Source organism: Chinchilla lanigera, unplaced genomic scaffold (assembly GCF_000276665.1).
Source record: "Chinchilla lanigera isolate Chin_1 unplaced genomic scaffold, ChiLan1.0 scaffold00021, whole genome shotgun sequence".
NCBI lineage: Eukaryota > Metazoa > Chordata > Mammalia > Rodentia > Chinchillidae > Chinchilla > Chinchilla lanigera.
Window position 1 is genome coordinate 988,252 of NW_004955422.1, and position 17,995 is coordinate 1,006,246.

Below are 17,995 nucleotides of genomic sequence, written 5' to 3' on the forward strand. Positions count from 1 at the left end.
GTGAGTGCCCGGGGGAAACTGGGACGCGGCGGCTCGAGCCCGCCCCGCGGTCCCGCGGCTCCTGGAGTTGGCAGTGGGCCGGCTCCCGCCGCGCGGGACCCCGCTCCGCGTGGGGACAGCAGGGCCGAGCCGAGGGGACGTGTTCGGGCCGCGGGGCAAGGGACAGCATGGGGCGGAGGGGCGAACCATCTCCCGGGACCCCTCGAGGGCCCCACGCCGCCCTTCTTGAGCTCCAGAATGGGCCTCGCCCCCCGCCCAGACCCCCAGATCTCTGTACTGAGCCCCAGCTCCTGGGACCGCCGCCAGGGCCCCCATCTGGAGCTGGTGGCGAGCCCGGCCCCGGCAAGGAGTGCCCCTTCCCACCGCCGGGACCGGCTGGCCCCACCTCCTCCGAGACCAAGTTCAACAAGTTTGGCAGAGAAAGTCTCAGCGCCTCCCTGGCAGGCCCGGCCAGGCCACCGCGCGTGGGCTCCCAGGGCTCCTGGGTGCGCGGCGCCCGCAGCGGGCTGGGGGCTGGCGAGGGGCGCTCGCTCCCAGGTCTGGAGGCCTGGGGCTCGGAGTGCGTCACCTGGGACCGAGCGGGCACCTCGGCCGGCAGGTCGGGTTTCCAAAAGTGCCCCTTTGTTTTGCCCCTCCCCAGCCCTGCCTCCTCCTCTTCCCCGCCACCCCTCCCCCCCGCCTCCAGGGCCTCTGGATGCGGGTGCCAGCCCCACGGGCTAGGTGCCCCCTCTGGACAGAGACCGTCCCCTCCTGTGTCCTCGGATCCTAGGATTGCAGGCTGACCGGGAGGGGCTGCCTGGGGGAGAAGCCCTTGGGCGCAGTGACTCAGACAGCCTGGGCAGGACAGCGTGGCTGTGCTTCCTACCCCTGCGGTGACCCCAGCGTCTGCAGAGGAGTAGGGCCCTCAGTGGGGACAGTGGGTGCTCCCGGAAACTCCCGGGACCTCCTAGCTTGGCCCCTGCAGCTGCTAGGGGAGGATTTCTGTGGGCCCAGTAGGTGTGGGCGCCCTGGGCCGGAAAGGTTTCATTACCTGCTTTCTGAGCTCCTGCCTGCGTAGAGGGTGTTCTGCTGATTTAGGGCCCTGCTGGGGCCAGGAGGCGTAAGGTGCCAACTGACCTTAGCAGTGACCAGGGCGCAGGCCACCCCCACAGTGACACGGAGTGGACTGTGGGGCCTGGTTGTGCTGGGGTTGGGGCTTGTGTTTGCTCTGTGAGCCCGAGGGAGCCGGGCCAGCCCTGCACACACAGCCTGCTCTGTTCTGGGGCCAGAGAGAGGGGGCGGCTGGGGGACAGCCCTCCGCGGGCAGGCAGGGGCCCCCAGCCCTGATGCTTCCCTGGGACAGCTCCAGAGGCCCTGTGATTTATGGCTGCAGTCTCTTTCTCTCCATCTGGCTCGCCTGTCCCTTCTGGACGAGTGGGGCAGGCTTGAGAAGATACGAGGTGGGTCTGGTGTCCTGTGCCCAGGCACCCCTGCTGCCTGCGCCCACAGTCCGGCGAGGCCTGGGAGCTCCCTGTCAGCAGAGACTGGGAGCAGGTTGCTGGTCTTCGGGTGGATGTCATTCCTTGCCTTCTCTTTTTGGGTTCTGAGCCTTGGGCCCCAGCTTTTGTGCCTGCTAAGCATGGCTTGTACCACGGAGCCACGCTCCCAGCTGGTTCTGGAGCTTGGGGAAGCACACATCTGAATGGTAGAAAAGTGCCAATGACTGGGGACAGATGCCATCCTGTCAGTCACAGCCCTGGGGATATGCGCCGAGTGAGGGGTTACAGGGCTGCTGGGAGCCTGGAGGATGGAGGGACGGGGGACGGACTGTTAGGAAGGTGCCCTCATTTGCCTTACCTTTTTTTTTTTGGGGGGGGTGATAGTGGGAATTAAGCCTAAGGCATTGGCACTGAGCTACATCTCCAGCTCGTTTTTACTTTTTATTTTGAGACAGAGTCTCACTAAGTTGCTAAGTTGCCCAGGCTGGGCTTAAACTCGTGATCCTCCTGCCTCGGCCACCCAGAGTGCTGAGATTGTGGGGATTGCCACCATGTTCATTTGACTTATTTATTTGCTTAGAAACAAGGTCTCAATACATAGTTCAGGCTGGCCTGGAACTCACTATGTATATCAGGCAGACCTTGAATCATAGCAGTCCTCCTGCCTCAGCTTCCTGAATGCTGGGATTACAAGTGTGTGCTACCATGCCTGGCTTTCGTCTGACTTCTGAAGGCTAAGTAGAGGTCCACCCATTTGGAGGGAGCTCTGGCTCTGAGCTTGCCCTAGGGGCAGCAGGCAGACACTCTGTCCTCCTGAGCCTGACTGTCCCTTGGGCCTTAGGTTTGCTAGAGAAGGAAGGGATATCCTAGGGACCGTGAGTCAGTCTATGCAGTATGGGGATAGCTGAGACCCAGCCCAGAGATAGGAGGGGAGTGGCTGCATGCCACCGAGTCTAGAGCTAGAGGTGGCGGCTCTGGGCCTGGAGTCCCCCTTGCCCTCTGCCGTGATTCTGGGGAATGCCACCCCCAACATGGTGCCCCAGACTCTGGGCATTTTGAGGGCAGCAATGAGTTGCTCATTATCCACGAGGCCCTGAGGGGCTCCATGGATGCTGTTTGGGACTTGGCAGTCCCTGGCATTGCTGGTTCAGGGCCTGGTTCAGTCTGAACACCAGCCCTGGCATGGAAGCTGACCAGGTGGGCAATTTTCCACCGAAAGCACACTTGTTCAGATTTCCTGGCCAAGACGGGCTCCATGGGCCTCCTGGCTCCCTTCCCAGCACAGGTGGCTTCTGACGCGGCTGTCTGCTAACAGGGTCGACCTGTGTGGTTCAAGGGAAGGCGCCAGGGGCCCTGGCTGGGCAGGAGTCCTCGCCCCTCTTCTGCCCACCACCCACCCCCGCCTGCCATCTAATCCTGCCTGGATCGTGTGACCTGCCTGGCATTCCCCTGCCTGGAATCTGGCGCTTCTGACAGCAGTTGCTAAATTGGGGGAGCCGGGCACCGCCCTGGACACTTGGCCCCTGCCCTCACCCCACTGTGTTCTTGTTAACTTCAGGGCAGTGTCGTGGTGGCCACCTGGAGACTCTGACACTCGGGTCCCTGAAGTGATCTCTGGACCCCAGGTATGGGGCAGGGAAGGGCAGCCTCACAGTGAGTGGGGGAGCCTTGAAGCGGCCGCCGTGGCCCCCCGCCAGGCTTCTCCTGGGCCTGCAGCCCCGTGTCACCCTGAGCTCTGACAGTTCCTTGGGTGGCAGGGGTGGTGCTGGGGGTGGTGCCTGGGCACCAAGTCCAGCTTCTCTGCTTCCTCTGCTTTCCACAGACCCCAGTCCGCCACCATTCCGTGCTGCGGGGACGCGATGGCTGCGGAGGAGGAAGCCGGAGGGGAGGGCCTGGGAGGCAGTTTCTGGGAGGTGAGCGGCTGGGGCTTCGTGGTGGCTCTGAAATGCTGTCCCTTCCTGGGCTCAGCCGCTTGGCCAGGGGAGGAGCCCAGCCCGAGGGGGGCTTTTCCCTGGTGCAGCAGCCCTTGTCACCCGCACCCCCAGGCTGGCAACTACAGGCGGACGGTGCAGCGGGTGGAGGATGGGCACCGGCTCTGCGGGGACCTGGTCAGCTGCTTTCAGGAGCGTGCCCGCATCGAGAAGGCCTACGCCCAGCAGCTGGCCGAGTGGGCCCGCAAGTGGAGGGGCGCAGTGGAGAAGGGTGAGCCGCTGCACAGGCTGATGGGGGGCAGGGGGCTGCCATGCTGGGACCCTCGTTTGGTGCTGGGAATTGAGCCCATGCTAGACAAGCCCTCTGCCTCTGCACTACACTCCACTGCCCTGGCAGGGAACTGGGAGTTCAGAGAGGCTGAGAGACTTGTCTGAGGTCACACAGCTCCAAAGAGCGGGGAGTGGAGCCCAGGCTTTTGATTGAGGGAAAGATCCAGGTGTGTAGTCTGTATGCATCCCGCTGGGGTCTGACTCTCCGCCCCATTAAGTACCTGTAGTGCTTTGGACAAGTAGACCTCGCTTCTCTGGCTGTCCATTTCTTCCCCTGATCCACACTGATCATGATACAGTCCTCACAGTGGTTGAAGCAGGGATTCTGTGAGGTCTCCCAGTTAGGACACAGAGTGGGCATTCGGTGGGCAGCCAGAGACAGTGCTGTATTCTTTGTACTCCGGGAATCCTGGCGGGACCCAATGAAAGGGGCGGCTCACGGGGGACCCCATGCCTCCACAGGCCCCCAGTACGGCACGCTGGAGAAGGCCTGGCACGCCTTCTTCACCGCAGCTGAGCGGCTCAGCGAGCTGCACCTGGAGGTGCGCGAGAAGCTGCACGGGCCCGACAGCGAGCAGGTGCGCGTCTGGCAGCGGGGCGCCTTCCACCGGCCGGTGCTGGGCGGCTTCCGTGAGAGCCGAGCGGCCGAGGACGGCTTCCGCAAGGCCCAGAAGCCCTGGCTCAAGAGGCTGAAGGAGGTGCGACTGGGTGTGTGGGGGGCTGGAGGCGGGCACTCCAGGTGTGTGTGGGGACAGGGGTCAGAGCGTGGCGACCAGGGCCCAGAGCTGTCCCTGCACGTGCCAGGTTGAGGCATCGAAGAAGAGCTACCACGCAGCCCGGAAGGACGAGAAGACAGCACAGACCCGGGAGAGCCACGCCAAGGCGGACAGCGCTGTGTCGCAGGAACAGCTGCGTAAACTGCAGGAGCGGGTGGGGCGCTGCACCAAGGAGGCAGAGAAGGTAAGGCTGGGGGAGGCTTCCACAGGCCCCTTCCCACAAACCCTTCTCTCAGGATGCTCATTTAAAGGAGGAGCCTGGGGCTTGGGGTGTGGCTCGGTGGCAGAGCACTTGGTAGAGGGGCAAGGCCTCCTCCAGGAAGCCTTTTCTGATTTTTCCCACCTTCTGCAAAGGTTGACTCTGTCTCACTCTCCAGCGGGCTCTTAGAGGTGATGAGTTTGAATAGCACCTCCCTTGTTAGACTGCTGAGGTCCCTGAGGCCTGGTCCTGGTTCTCAGGCCTGGTTGCCTCTGGCGGCAGCAGCTTTGCCTGCTAAGTGCTGGTGCAGCGCGCTCACAGCCCTGCCTCTTCCACCTAGACGAAAAGCCAGTACGAGCAGACACTGGCTGAGCTGCACCGATACACCCCACGCTACATGGAGGACATGGAGCAGGCCTTCGAGAGCTGCCAGGCCGCTGAGCGCCAGCGGCTCCTCTTCTTCAAGGACATGCTGCTCACCTTGTACCAGCACCTTGACCTCTCCAGCAATGACAAGTATGGCAGCACGGGCATGGGGTCCCCTCTGTGTCCTGCAGGCCTTGTGATTGGGAGTTCTGGTGGCCCAGGAGTCCCCATCTGAGGGAGGTGCCTCGGGCCCTAGGTTCCATGAACTCCACCGAGACCTGCACCAGGGCATCGAGGCAGCCAGTGACGAGGAGGACCTGCGCTGGTGGCGCAGCACCCATGGGCCAGGCATGGCCATGAACTGGCCACAGTTTGAGGCACGTATTGCGTGCTGGGTGGGTGTGGGCCCTAGGAGGGCACCTTGGGGCGTGGGATGAAGTCGGTGAAGGTGCTATGCACTGTCCCTCAGGAGTGGTCCTTGGACACACAGAGGACAATCAGCCGGAAGGAGAAGGGTGGCCGCGGCCCCGATGAGGTTACTCTGACCAGCATCATGCCCACAAGAGATGGCACCGCACCCCCACCCCAGTGCCCGGGGTCCTCAGGGTGAGGCCAAGAAACAGCTCTGCCCCTTGCCCAGCCCCCTTTCCCCTCTCCCCTATGTTTCTTTCCTTTCCAACCTGAAGTGGGTTGAAATCTGCGCCCTGGACGAGAGGGCTGACTCAGGAGAGGTTTAAAATTGCCAGGCAGTTCCCACTAGTCTCCCAGCTCCTCCTCGCCTTCCCCTGCAGGGGCCCTCCGTGGGGTGAGCCCTTGTCCCTGAGTCCTGGGGCCTGAGCTGCCCGCTCTGTCTCCCCTCTCCAGCGGACAGGATGAGGAGTGGTCTGATGAGGAGAGCCCCCGGAAGGCTGCTGCCGGGGTGCGGGTGCGGGCGCTCTACGACTACGCTGGCCAGGAAGCAGATGAGCTGAGCTTCCGAGCGGGTACCTTGGGGCCCCTTTGCTATTCCTTACCAGGCTGAGTCCCTGTCCTACCTGCCAGGGCAGCGGGGTGTGCGAGAAGCCAGGTGCCTGCCTTCTCAGCCCCAGCTCTGTGGCTGCTTTGGTGCAGCCAGCTGGGGCCCGGTTGCTGCCCTCGGGGAGTGAGGTGGGGCAGCTTGCTGGTGGCCACCTCCCGCTGCCGGAGCCCTGTCCCTTCTTGCTGGCCGGCTGGAAGGCAAGCTCTCATTCTGCCCCGTCCCCCTCAGCCCTTGGCCCGGGAGCGGGGATGGCAGGGCTAAGGGCGCCCGGCAGTGACAAAACCCCTCTCCCCAGGAGAGGAGCTGCTGAAGATGAGTGAGGAGGACGAGCAGGGCTGGTGCCAGGGCCAGTTACAGAGCGGGCGCATCGGCCTGTACCCTGCCAATTACGTGGAGTGTGTGGGTGCCTGAGTGCCCGGCAGCCCTTCTGCAGTCTCTTCACCCCGGTCACGGCCCAGCTGCTCCTGGACTGCCTGGCCAGAGGGCCCTGAACCATCGCACTGCTGCTGCTCCTCCGTCCCTGGATGAGGGAGGAGGTCCTGCGGCCCAGGGAGGGGAGACGTCTGTGCCAACTGAGTCTAGGCCGGGGGCAGGAGGTCGGAGGTGACAGAAGGGCTCAGGGCTGCCCCCGCCTCCCCAGGAGTGCGGTGGGTTTCCCCAGGAGCTGAGGACCGTTCTCTGGCCTCCTGGGGTGGACTTTGGGAAGTGTAGTTCTGGACTAGCCACACCCTCTTTTGTGACTTGTTCTAGTGTGTATTAAGCTTGAAAAAAATAAAAAGAAAGCTCGATCATGGGGTATGTGCGTCTTTTTGATACTGGAGCCCTGCACATGGAGGGAGGCTCTGGAGAGGACGGGGCTGGGCGTGGGTTTGTCATTGTGTTTCTGCCCGGGAACGTCGGGACCCTGAACCCGCAGAAAGGGACTCTTGTGAGCCGGCCAGGGCTCCAGCCTAGGTGTTGGCTTCTGAGCTAAGCAGGAGCCCTGCCAGAGTGTCTTCCTATGCCGGTTGGTGGGACAAGGAGAGCCTGGGAGGATTGTTAATCATTACTTGTTCATCAGTAACCTGCCAGAACTGGGGCCCGTAGCCCACGCCCTCCTCAGGCGGCTCCGCCTTCTCGGCGTCTGGGCATCCCCGCGAGGAGATTTGGGTCTGCTCGCGATCCGTCGCCCGCCCCGGCGGTGGATTGGTCCGACGTGGAGTGGTCTTTACTCTCGCGGCTACGCTAGTGCTCGCGACCGCTGACGTCACGCTCCTTGTGCCGCCCGCCGCTCATTGGTCCAGAACCCATCCAGATCACCCCACCCCTCGGTTGGCTGGATCCGCCCTCCTCGCCAGCCGCGGATTGGCCTGCGACAGCACTCGTCGGTCGCGGTTGTGTCTGGGAAGGAGAGAAAATGGCGGCGGAGCCGAGCAAGACCGAAATCCAGACTCTTTTTAAGAGACTTCGCGCAATTCCAACCAACAAGGTGTCTGGGCGGGAGGGCCGCGAGGTCTGGCGCCGGGAGAGGGAGCCTCCTGCCCCCTAGCGTCTGAGGAAGAGGCAGAGGGCGGAGGCGGGTGGTTTCCTTGGGTGTCAGCGTCCGGCCCCGACCCGCGCGCCTGACTTCGCTTGTCGCCTCCTCCGCTCAGGCCTGTTTCGACTGCGGCGCCAAGAGCCCGAGCTGGGCCAGCATCACGTATGGTGTCTTTCTGTGCATCGACTGCTCCGGGGTGCACCGTTCCCTGGGGGTGCATCTGAGCTTTATCAGGTGGGCTCTTGGCTCGAGCGGGGGCTGCCTGGACTTGGGCCGCTCGGGATTTGGAGTTTGGGGTCCGGTAACCTGCTGCGGGAGGGCGCCGGCCGTAGGGGCATCTTGCCGTGTGAGCGGTCCGTCTCTGCGTCTGGGTCCAAACTCCTTTCCTCACCGGCGAACTGGAGACTCGGGGCTAGGTTAGGGCAGAAGTAGGCAGCGCTGACCTTTCTGCGGACAGACTGGCGAGAATGGCTCAGTGATCGGCCGCAAGGTTAAAACCAAATCCAAGCTTTCATGCCCGAGAACGAGACTCCTTTCAGGCCTGGGGAAATAATTAGCACCCTTTGGGATGAGCGAGGGAAGAGCAAAGCCTTCAAGTCCGGGGCACAGTGAAGGAAATGGGGCAGTGGCCAAATGCCTCCAGCACCCTGAGGCCAGATCGGGTATGGGCCTGCCAGGGAAGCGTGTCTCCTGCTGTCTGCGTGGTGACGCTCAGCCCTTGTACATAGGTCCACAGAGTTGGATTCCAACTGGAGCTGGTTCCAGCTGAGGTGTATGCAAGTCGGCGGGAATGCTAACGCGGTAAAGCACCTTTACGTCCCCCAGCCCCCATTTCTTGGCCCAGGTACCAACGTGGCCATGAGGGAGGCCCTTTCTGTTTCTCTGTTTAGAGAGTCTTTGTTCTTTAACAACACCACCGGGCATGGTGGCGTCTGCCTGTAATCCCAGCACTGGGGAGGCTGAAGCAGGAGGATTGTTGTGAGTTCGAGACCAGCCTAGGCTACAAAGTGAGCTCAAGGCCAGCCTGAGCTGCAGAGCGAGACCCTGTCTCAAAAAGACAAAAAAAAAAAAAACCAAAGAAAAAACAAAACAAAAACACCATGCAGTGTTTTCTTTACTTGGGAGTTGGTCACAGCTGCTCTTAAAGGCCTTCAGATTCGAACTAAATTGGGCAGATGTTCTTGGGAGAAGGCAAGAAAGCTGGGCCCTCCACAGCCTTTCTCAGTCTTGCAGGCCTGGGGGGAGGGACGATGGGTAGAGTGGGTTTGGCATGCTGTCTGAAAGCAGGGTTGAGTGAGCGCTGGGCTTCATTCAGTCGTCTCAGAGGATAGAAGATGGCATGGTTTTTTTTTTTTTTTTTTTTTTTTTGCAAGAATTTCAGAGGAACTTTACCTCCACGAAAAACTACTGGTGTCAGTAACGTGTCATCTTGTATAAATCCTAATGTGATTGTTATCAGGGGATGTCTGCTACAGCAAGTGCATTTTACTCTGCCGAGAATCACCTGTAGCGTGCTCTGCTCCTCTCTGCTGTTCAGACAGCCTTTTTCCGTCAACACGGATGCACAGCCAATGATGCCAACACCAAATATAACAGCCGAGCTGCTCAGATGTACCGGGAGAAGATCCGGCAGCTGGGGAGTGCGGCCCTGGCTAGGCATGGCACCGATGTAAGCGCCTGTTCCCAGGGATGGGGTGGTAGGGTGAAGGAGTCCTCAGAGCCTCGTGTTTCCGGGAGCCTTCTCTCTTCCAGCTTTGGATAGACAACATGAGCAGTGCTCCTGGTCACTCCCCAGAGAAGAAGGACTCTGATTTCTTCAGTGAACACACTCAGGTGAGGGCCCGCAGGCGTTTCCCCTGATTGTTCTGACAAGTGGCTTGCTTAAGCAGGGCCAAGCCCTTCTGTAGATTGCCTCTGCCTTGGTGTGATCACTTGTTCAGAGGGCGTCTGGGGCCCAGCATGTGGTGACTGCTGCCTGCTGGGTAGGCACAGTCCTGTGAGTGGGAGGGTGATAGAGCCCTGGGAAATGGACTCCTCTGAACTGGGGAGAGGTAGAGGATGAGAAGCTTCTCGATGAAGGCTCAGGAGCTCTCAGGTGCCCCAAACAACTTTTCCTAGATTTTGCCCTAAAAACGTTAGCCTAGTTGGGGAAAGAGAAAGGATTCTCCACTGTGACCAACCCCTTTGCTGTCCCTGGCTGCTGAAGTCAGGGTCTTTTTGCTTTCCTGCCTTTCTGCTTGGCGTTGCTGTGATGTGGCCAGGTCGCTTAACCTGGCACAAAACTTTCAAATGTGGAGAGGTGGCCACTGCCTAGGGCTTTTCCTGATAATCACGTTTGTGTAGAAGGCGCTTTTAGACTTGTGCCTGGTGTGTGGTCGGTGCCCAATGATTAGTGGTTTCCAGGGGGGGATGGGCCGTGGCTGCGAGTAAACTGGTACCCGCTCCCTGCAGCTCTGTTTTGCAGTGCACAGCAGCTGTACTTCTACTCCCTAACTTCCAGCCTCTCTCGTTGTGGGCTAGGAGGAGGGCTTCATGCCCTCGGGGCTGCTGTGGGTTCCGGGTGCTCTTTGCTGCAGAAGGGCTTCTGTGATTTGGCCTCCTTTTCAGCCCCCTGCCTGGGATGCAACCACCGCAGAGCCTTCAGGGACCCAGCAGCCAGCCCCGCCTGCAGAGAGCAGTAACCTGGCACGTGAGTTCAGTCCCATTTCCACCCAGTCCCCTGTCCCTGGGAAAGGATTTGGGGCCAGGAAGGGGGCATTTGGCCAGTGGAGTAGGGGTGTGGGGGGACTTTCTAGATCTTTGGTTGGAATTGGATTCATTTCACTTCCTTGGAGGAGGTGGCAGGCATTTACCTTTTGACAGGAAGCTGAGGAGATCTGTTGACTCTCACCTGTCACTTCCCTCCATGGGAGGTCGCCTACCTAACTCCTGTGCTTGCATCCACAGAGCCGGAGCAGGGCCCCAACACTGACCTGCTTGGTTCCTCGCACAAGGCCTCGCTGGGTCAGTATGCCAGCTCTGGGTGGGCTGGCTGGGAGAGGGTGGTCTCAGCATCCTTTACAGGTCTCTGCTGCTTGGTTCCGTGGACCGAGGCCGCAGGAGACAGTGCACCTGACCTTTCTAGGGTGGGGACTGTGGCTGTAATCCGGGCTGCACTGTCAACCTGTGCGCCTGTCCTTCGAACCGACAGGCCTGGGTGGGCCGGTGCTGAGCGTGGTGTGGGCGTCAGCCACAGTGTGGGAGGCTACCATGAGAACAGACTCTGTCCTGTGCCCACAGGGCTTGCCCGTGTGGTCCATTCACAGGGTGGGAGGACAGCTCTGAGCTCCTGATGGCCGGAGGCAACACTGTCCTTTCGGAGCCAGTCTCTGGCCTGTCCTTCAACTCTCTTCTACTTTTTTTCAGTGGCCTTCCAGCGTGGGTAGGGTAAACAGTCCCTTTGCTGACCTCGGTGTGTTGTGTTGACTCTTGGGGGTGGGCAGGCCGCCAGCAGAGTGACTGTCCGGCTGGCCCCAGGCGAGGCTGGCGGAGTTGGCCTGCAGCAGGTCTGTGAGGCTCAGGGCCGGCCCTGTGTTAGCATCAGGTCTGTTTCTCCTCCAGCGTCCATGTATCTGTCAGCTGCAGGGGCCCCTCCCGCCCGAGGTAACCAGCAGCTGCTTGGGGCCTGGGGCTTCGGGAGCAGAGGCTGTTGGGCACCCGTCGCCACCTAACAGTCCTCACTTTGGTCCAGGGACTTGACTCTCTGGTGCTTCAGGTCTGGGCTCCATGTGCAGCGTGCTGGGCGTCAGCAAGCACCCTTAACCTTGGCCTCGTCTGTCTGCGGCTTGGACGCCTTCCCTGCCTGAAGCTGTTCTTTTTAGCCGCTCTTGCCGTGAAGCTGCATGGTGTCGCCAAGCTGCGGCCTCTGACCTTCCCGATCCTAGCTCATGGCTGTTCTCTTTCTCACACAGATCTCAAAAGCTCCATCATCGGCAAGAAGAAGCCGGCAGCAGCCAAGAAGGGGGTAGGTGGTGGGGTACTTCCGCAGGGTGGTTAGCAGCTCGAGCCGGATGGTCTCGTTTGCATTGTCATGCACTGGCTGTACGGCTCTGGCCTAGGTAGTGCAACACGTCTGACTTGTCCGTGGAAGGGACTTGGAGATGCCCATTTTCAGGAGGCTTCCGGGAGGAGGTGGTGAGATGGAGCGAGAGTTCTGGGTAGTAGAGAGCCGGGCACACGGGAGCCTTGTCGGTGTTAGTACTGGCCTCATCCTCCGAGGCCTTGGCTGGGGTGCTTGAGCCACCACGTGCCCCGCTCCAGCAGAACCCCTCTTCTGTCTGGCCGTGCTTACCAGCGCCTGTTTGTGACCCAAATGCCTAAGAAGGGCCTTTCTTGGGGGGTGGCCAGAGCACCTGTACCTGGGAGGGAGCAGAGAAGCCTGGCTGACAGGACCCACAGCGTGTGGTTCCCTTCCCAGCTGGGGGCCAAGAAAGGCCTGGGGGCCCAGAAGGTGAGCAACCAGAGCTTCAACGAGATCGAGCGGCAGGCCCAGGTGGCGGAGAAGCTCCGTGAGCAGCAGGTGGCAGATGCCAAGAAGCAGGCGGAGGAGTCCATGTGCGTGTTGGCCGCAGGGGTGGCGGGGCACTGTGGGTGCCAGGCTCTGACTCCCCCCGTCCTCCAGAGTCGCCTCCATGCGCCTGGCCTACCAGGAGCTCCAGATTGACCGGAAGAAGGAGGAGAAGAAGCTGCAGAACCTGGAAGGGAAGAAGCGGGAGCAGGCCGAGAGGCTGGGCATGGGCCTGGTGTCCCGCAGGTGAGGCTTGGCGGGGCGTGACGGGCAGTGCCATTGGTTTCCTGGAAAGCAGCTGGGCTCTGCCTGGCAGTTCGGGTTCTGTGCTTAGTCTTCCTTGAGGCCGAATCAACCACTGCATTGAGTCCCCAGTGTTAAAGCACCCACTGTAGCACTTAGGGACCCTATGAAGGCAAGTGCTGTGTGCGTCAGGCAGGACCCGGTGTGCGGGACACGTGTGGCTTGCTACTGCGGGTGCTAGTGGAAAGGGGAGGGCAGGACCCTTCTTTCTATTTCAGCGCCTTTCTGAGACCTACAGGTCCTGTAGCATCTCTAGTCTCCGTCTGTCCACTTGGCTTCTCTTAAAAATTAGAGTGTGTAGCTGGGCTTGGGGGTACACACCTGTAATCCCAGCTCTCTGGGAGACTGAAGTAGGATGATTGAAAATTTGAGTCAAAACTAGGCAAGTTAGTCTTAAAACTTAAAACAGAAAAACAAAAAGGCTGGGGACATAGCTCAGTACAAAGGACCTGGGTTCAATCCCTAGTACCAAGAAAAAGAAAAAAAAATTAGAGTGTCTGATAGTACTAAGTGACAGCTGTTCTTTCAGGGAGGTATGAGCTTATTATAATAGGGCTGTATTTACCTGGATGTGCTAGTACTTTTCAGGAGCAATTTGTACAGATGAAAAAATTGAAATGGTAGTTAAATAGCTTGCCTAGAGCCTACAAATCTAGTACCTGGCAGAACTAGGTTTTTTTTTTTTTTTTTTTGGTCTTTTTGAGACAGGGTCTTGCTATGTAGTTCAGGCTGGCCTTGAGCTCACTTTATACCCCAGGCTGGTCTCGAACTCAGAAGATTCTCCTGCCTCAGCCTCCCGAGTGCTGGGATTACAGGCATGCACCACCACGCGCGGCTCAGAACTAGGTTTTTGACAATACTAGGGCTTGAGCCCAGGGTCTCCTGCGTGTTAGGGAAGCCCTCTGCCACTGAGCTGTGTCCTCAGCCGTTTATTTTGAGACAGGGTCTTGCTGAGTTGCCCAGGATGAGCAGATGGAGGATCCAGGATGGCTGACCTTGAACTTGTGGTCTTCCTGCTTCAGCCTCTCTAGTAGCTGGGATTGTAGGTGTGCCACCACACCTGGCTCAGAACTAGATTTTGAACACAAAATTGCTTGATTACAAATTCAGTACTTTTTTTTTTTTAATTTATGTACTTTTGTGGCACTGGGGGTTGAACTCAGGGGCACTCTGCTGCTGAGGTACATCCTCAGCCCTTTTTAGTTGTCTTGAGAAGCTCGTGCCAAACTGCCTAGGCTGGCCTCAAACTTGTGATCCTCCTGCCTCAACTTCCTGAGGGGGTAGGATTATAGGAGTGTAGCACTGTGATTCAGTATTTTTAGCTATTTTATACTTTGGAAGGAGATTTGGCTGTGTCCTATCACTTAATTTTTCAGAGCACATGCTGCTTGTTCAGTTTCTCTTGTCTGTGTGTTACTGGTGTCATCGTAGCTGATTAGCAAACCATATAGTTTGAGTCCTGAAAAGGCTTTGAGGCGATGTTACGTGTATTAAAGCTGCATTCCCTGTTTTGGTCACAGAAGAGTGACCCGGTCGAAGGCCATGAATAACTTCTTTTTTTTTTTTTGGTACGGGGAATCGAACTCAGATGAATAACTTCTTAACTGTTTTCTCTCTCTCTTTTTTTTTGGCAGTATAACAAACTCTCTTACTTAAATACACCCTACCCTATGTAAAGCCATTTGTAAAACATTCCCTCCTGAGGGTTCTTCCAGCCTGAAGCTGGAGATAGTTTCTAAAGGGTTTACTGGACTTCGGTTAGTCCTGTGAGTGTCCCTGTGGGGGATGGCGGAGGAGTGAGGCCCGAGCTGCCTGCCCGTCCGCCCTGCCCTGCCTCAGCTTCCCACGGAGCAATGCCCACCCGGCGCTCCATGCATGGGTCAGACTCTGGGTGCCATCCATCTTTTTCTCCTGCTTGTAAAAGGGGACAGGATAATTAAGAGTCCCTCCTTGATGCCCTGGGCCCGTCTCCTCACCCGGGCATTTCTCATGCTCTCCATCCGTCTTCGGAGGGCCTCGTTTCTAGTACACCCAGGGCGGGGCTGCTCTCCAGGACGCAGCACTCGTGTGGTGCAGCTAGTAGGAAAGTGCTCACGGGCAGCAGCTGCTGACCAGGGACACTCTTCCGGGTGCCCTTCCCAGGTCACCACCAGCGCCTGGCGCCGCACTGGCTTTGTCCTAGATGCCCAAGGTACAGACAGCTTCGCCCCCAGCACCCACTGTGTCCGTGGCAGGGGGGGAAGGGGGATTGGGTCAGCAGCCAGGTGTGTTCTATGCCACAGTGCTGATGCCGCGTGCGTGCCCGTTCCGCTTCCACACAGCTCTGTCTCCCACTCCGTGCTGTCTGAGATGCAAGTGATCGAGCAGGAAACCCCAGTGACTGCGAAATCCTCCCGCTCGCAGCTGGACTTGTTCGATGATGTTGGAACCTTTGCCTCTGGGCCCCCAAAGTAAGGCTGCTGCTGGGTGGAGACTCGGCCAAGCGGGTCTTCGGGCTGCTTTGAGCCTCTCTGCTGTCTCCCTAGGTACAAGGACAACCCGTTTTCCTTGGACTCCTTTGGTTCTCGTTGGGACACAGATGCCACTTGGGGAATGGACAGGGTGGAAGAGAAGGAGCCAGAAGTGACCATCTCAAGCATCCGGCCTATTTCAGAAAGGTACAGGGGGCCGCTGTCTGGGTTGCTCTGGAGCCCTAAACATGTCTGAGCTGGGGAGCTGAATTGCTTAGGTCATTTAATGTAGTTAGAAGAAATGTGACCTCACTGTAGCCCCCGAGGTGTAGGTGCTGTCTCAGTAGGCAGCACAGGGACCCAGCTTTGGTGTGAGCCGTGCTGTATCACAAGGAGCCTGGCGCCTTTGAGGCTTGGGACCTGTTTCTCTGGAGGAAGGGCCCTGATGTCACTCCTCAGCCCTGGCCTCTTCGAAGGCTGTGTGTCTGGGCCCCGCCTAGGCATGGGTCGGAGGTGCAGGCGTTGGAATTCCGGCTCTTCCTTGCTCGTGCTGTGGGAGCGGTCACTGAGCTGCACATGGCCCCTCATGTAATTTTTAAAATCCTTACTCCATGCTGATCTGAGCAGTGATTTGTTGGTAAGTTACCTGCAAATCATTCATTTGCTACATGGGGACGGAAGTAGCTACTTCAGAGTCCCAGGAGGATTAAATGTGACGGTCAGGAAACCCCTAGCCCACTGTGCTCAGAGACCCAGGCAAGCAGACTGAGTCACGTGGTTACTCCAGCGTTGGGCTTATTGTCCCTGGGCCAGGGTAGCCACAGTGACAGCATGGACTGGACCTTGGGATGGTCCAGTGGGTTGGGCCAAAGCCCAGGCTCCCCCAAGGCAGGTTTCCATGCTGTGCCGGCTCTGCGGAGAATGGGGAGCTCCTGAGAGCCTTTGGTGATCGCTTCCCGGGGAAGGGGTCCCTGTGTCTTGGAGCTGCAGGCAGAGCTGTCCTCTCCCCTGCACCCCCTTAGAGCCACGAACCGGAGGGAGGCGGAGAGCCGGAGTGCGGGTGTGGAGCCCAGCGAAGCGCAGCAGAAGTTTGCGGGCGCTAAGGCCATCTCATCAGACATGTTCTTCGGGCGGGAGGTGGACACTGAGGTGAGTGAGCTGGGATGCGACATGGGTTTCCGGGTCCCTTGGCTGGCATGCGGGAGTTGTCCGATCCTTGGCTTTTCCTTCACAGTATGAAGCCAGGTCCCGGCTGCAGCAGCTCTCGGGCAGCAGCGCCATCAGCTCTGCAGACCTCTTTGGGGACACGGATGGAGCTCATGCAGCAGGTGGGGCCGTGGTGGGTAGCGGGTGGTGGCCTCCGGGGGCGCTGCCTGCGTGCTCCAGGTCACTCCCTCACCTTCACAGGAAGCGTGTCTCTGGGGAACGTGCTCCCCACCGCCGACATTGCACAGTTTAAGCAGGGTGTCAAGTCTGTGGCTGGCAAGATGGCCGTGCTGGCCAACGGGGTGATGAACTCACTGCAGGTGCGGACCCCGGGGGAGCGCCGCGTCCTCCCTCTTGGCCCTGTCGTGGGGCGGGGCCCTCCCCTGGGATGCTGTCATGCCTGCATGGTTTACAGTCCTGTTCCTGGTGCCGTGTCCCCGCCCGCTGGGTGTGAGAGGTGGTAGGCCCCCCTTGCTTGGTGCTCCACGCTGTCCTGTGGGCCCCTGCCCCGACCCCTGCCGCCTGGGTGTTGGGGAGGCAGTGCCTGTCGGTTCCACAGTCGCCTGGAAACTGACTTCACCTTTTCTGTCCCCGCCCCAGGATCGCTACGGTTCTTACTGACCCCAGCCCCGGGGCTCAAGCCTGTGGTGGTGTCAGCAGCAGGAGCCCTGTGATTCCCAGGCTGGTGGCACCTGCCTGGTGGGCGCTGGGGAAGACTGGCGACTTCTCTGTGGTGTGCGAGTGGGGGGCCTTGAGGACCCGAGGGCGCCTTTGCTAGCCCCCGCCTCCGCCTGTGGATCGCCCCTCCTCGCTCCCTCCGGCCGCCTCCACGCCATCGCCCTTGGGCCCTGCCCGCAGCTGCTGCTCCCCTGGCTGCGCTGGGAGGAGGGCGGGTGCCCCGGCGCCGCTTCTCCAGTCAGCGTGTCCCTTAGGGAAGCGGACAGCCCAAGGCTTCCGCCAGCTTTCTGGGGTCAGGGGCTCCCTCTGCTCTGTGGTGGGGAGGTGCCCCCTTGGGAGGCCCTGGACTTTCCCTTCTGTCACTGGTGGCCTCTTCTGGGTGCCAGGGAGGACAGGAGGGGGAGGACCTTGGGGCCTAAGGGCTAGAGACTACCTGGCACTTTCCTTTCGGTTTCCTTGGGACGGCCTAGAGGCCTGAGTGATCCTCTCCTGTCCCCACCATCGCCACCGGGGAGGCTGCCTCCTGCTGTCTCAGCCCCATGTCACTGTGGCCACTGTACCCTTGTCTGCACCCGAGACCCTGCCCACCTTCCCTGGTTGGCAATGGCCACCATGGTCTCGCCCACCCTGTCTGGTGCCAGGGAGACGGGAGATGGGGTAGAGCTGGCCCAGCTCAGCTTCCTCCTCTGCATTCTCCTGGGCTGGGGGCTCGGCCAGCAACCCAGCAGCAAGCACTCGGGGCTGCAGCAGGCCCCGCCTCCTGCAGCTGGGCTGCGCACTGTCATCTTGGTGCCATCTTCGCCCTGCGGCAGTCCAGGCCTGGCCCCTACCCGAGGGTGGCAAGTTGGGCCCCAGCAACGCAAGACCACTCGGCCTCCCCCAGAGGGACAGCTGCTTTCAGGACTGTTTGTATTGAAACAAAGCAGTGTAATAAAGCCCCCACGGGGCCTGTGTCAGCAAGGCCTGGCCTCCTGCTGCCTCCCTGCACCCTGGCTCACTCGGGCTGCCACCGACTCGGCTCGGGCGCTCTCTCCGGGGCCTCCAGCTTGTCTCTTCGCTGAGTGCCCGCGGCCCCTGGCTCCTTGGCCCTGTGCTGCCGCGGGGTCCGGTGCAGCCTCGACCTCACCACCCTGTGGCACGCGGAGGAAAGAGCTGGTGTTAGTGGGCCCTCGGCCGGGTGGAGCCGGCGCATGCGGGG

The 17,995-nt window shown here is 60.0% G+C and overlaps 3 protein-coding genes across 5 annotated transcripts in view; 2 read left to right on the forward strand and 1 right to left on the reverse strand.

Moving 5' to 3' along the window:
* Positions 1–1,353: 1,353 nt before the first annotated feature.
* On the forward strand, positions 1,354–6,889 carry Pacsin3 (protein kinase C and casein kinase substrate in neurons 3). Its single transcript, XM_005383998.2, has 11 exons — positions 1,354–1,439; positions 3,037–3,103; positions 3,301–3,391; positions 3,524–3,680; positions 4,202–4,437; positions 4,544–4,699; positions 5,055–5,230; positions 5,337–5,457; positions 5,550–5,686; positions 5,945–6,063; positions 6,394–6,889. Exons 3-11 carry the CDS (start codon positions 3,338–3,340, stop codon positions 6,507–6,509), a joined length of 1,272 nt encoding a protein of 423 aa, XP_005384055.1. The 5' UTR covers positions 1,354–1,439; positions 3,037–3,103; positions 3,301–3,337; the 3' UTR covers positions 6,510–6,889.
* A 531-nt stretch (positions 6,890–7,420) lies between these two features.
* Arfgap2 (ADP-ribosylation factor GTPase activating protein 2) lies at positions 7,421–17,757 on the forward strand. 2 transcript variants are annotated; one of them, XM_005384002.2, is made up of 17 exons: positions 7,421–7,566; positions 7,730–7,848; positions 8,343–8,415; positions 9,152–9,283; positions 9,367–9,447; positions 10,222–10,303; positions 10,561–10,617; positions 11,215–11,256; positions 11,565–11,617; positions 12,071–12,207; positions 12,275–12,406; positions 14,785–14,913; positions 14,989–15,120; positions 15,936–16,062; positions 16,148–16,241; positions 16,321–16,439; positions 16,720–17,757. In XM_005384002.2, the coding sequence occupies exons 1-17, from the start codon at positions 7,495–7,497 to the stop codon at positions 16,738–16,740; spliced, it is 1,602 nt and encodes a 533-aa protein (XP_005384059.1). In that variant the 5' UTR covers positions 7,421–7,494; the 3' UTR covers positions 16,741–17,757. The 2 variants fall into 2 exon arrangements, with proteins under 2 accessions (XP_005384059.1, XP_005384060.1); XM_005384003.2 differs by lacking the exon at positions 11,215–11,256 and having other exon boundaries at positions 7,422–7,566.
* Positions 17,690–17,995, reverse strand: part of LOC102029188 (chromosome unknown open reading frame, human C11orf49) — a 173,188-nt gene continuing 172,882 nt past the window's right edge. For both annotated transcript variants that reach the window (XM_013513933.1, XM_005384001.2), the window contains one exon: positions 17,690–17,927. In XM_013513933.1, the coding sequence (XP_013369387.1) occupies positions 17,792–17,927 (136 nt within the window). In that variant the 3' untranslated portion in view covers positions 17,690–17,791. The remainder of the gene's footprint in view (positions 17,928–17,995) is intronic.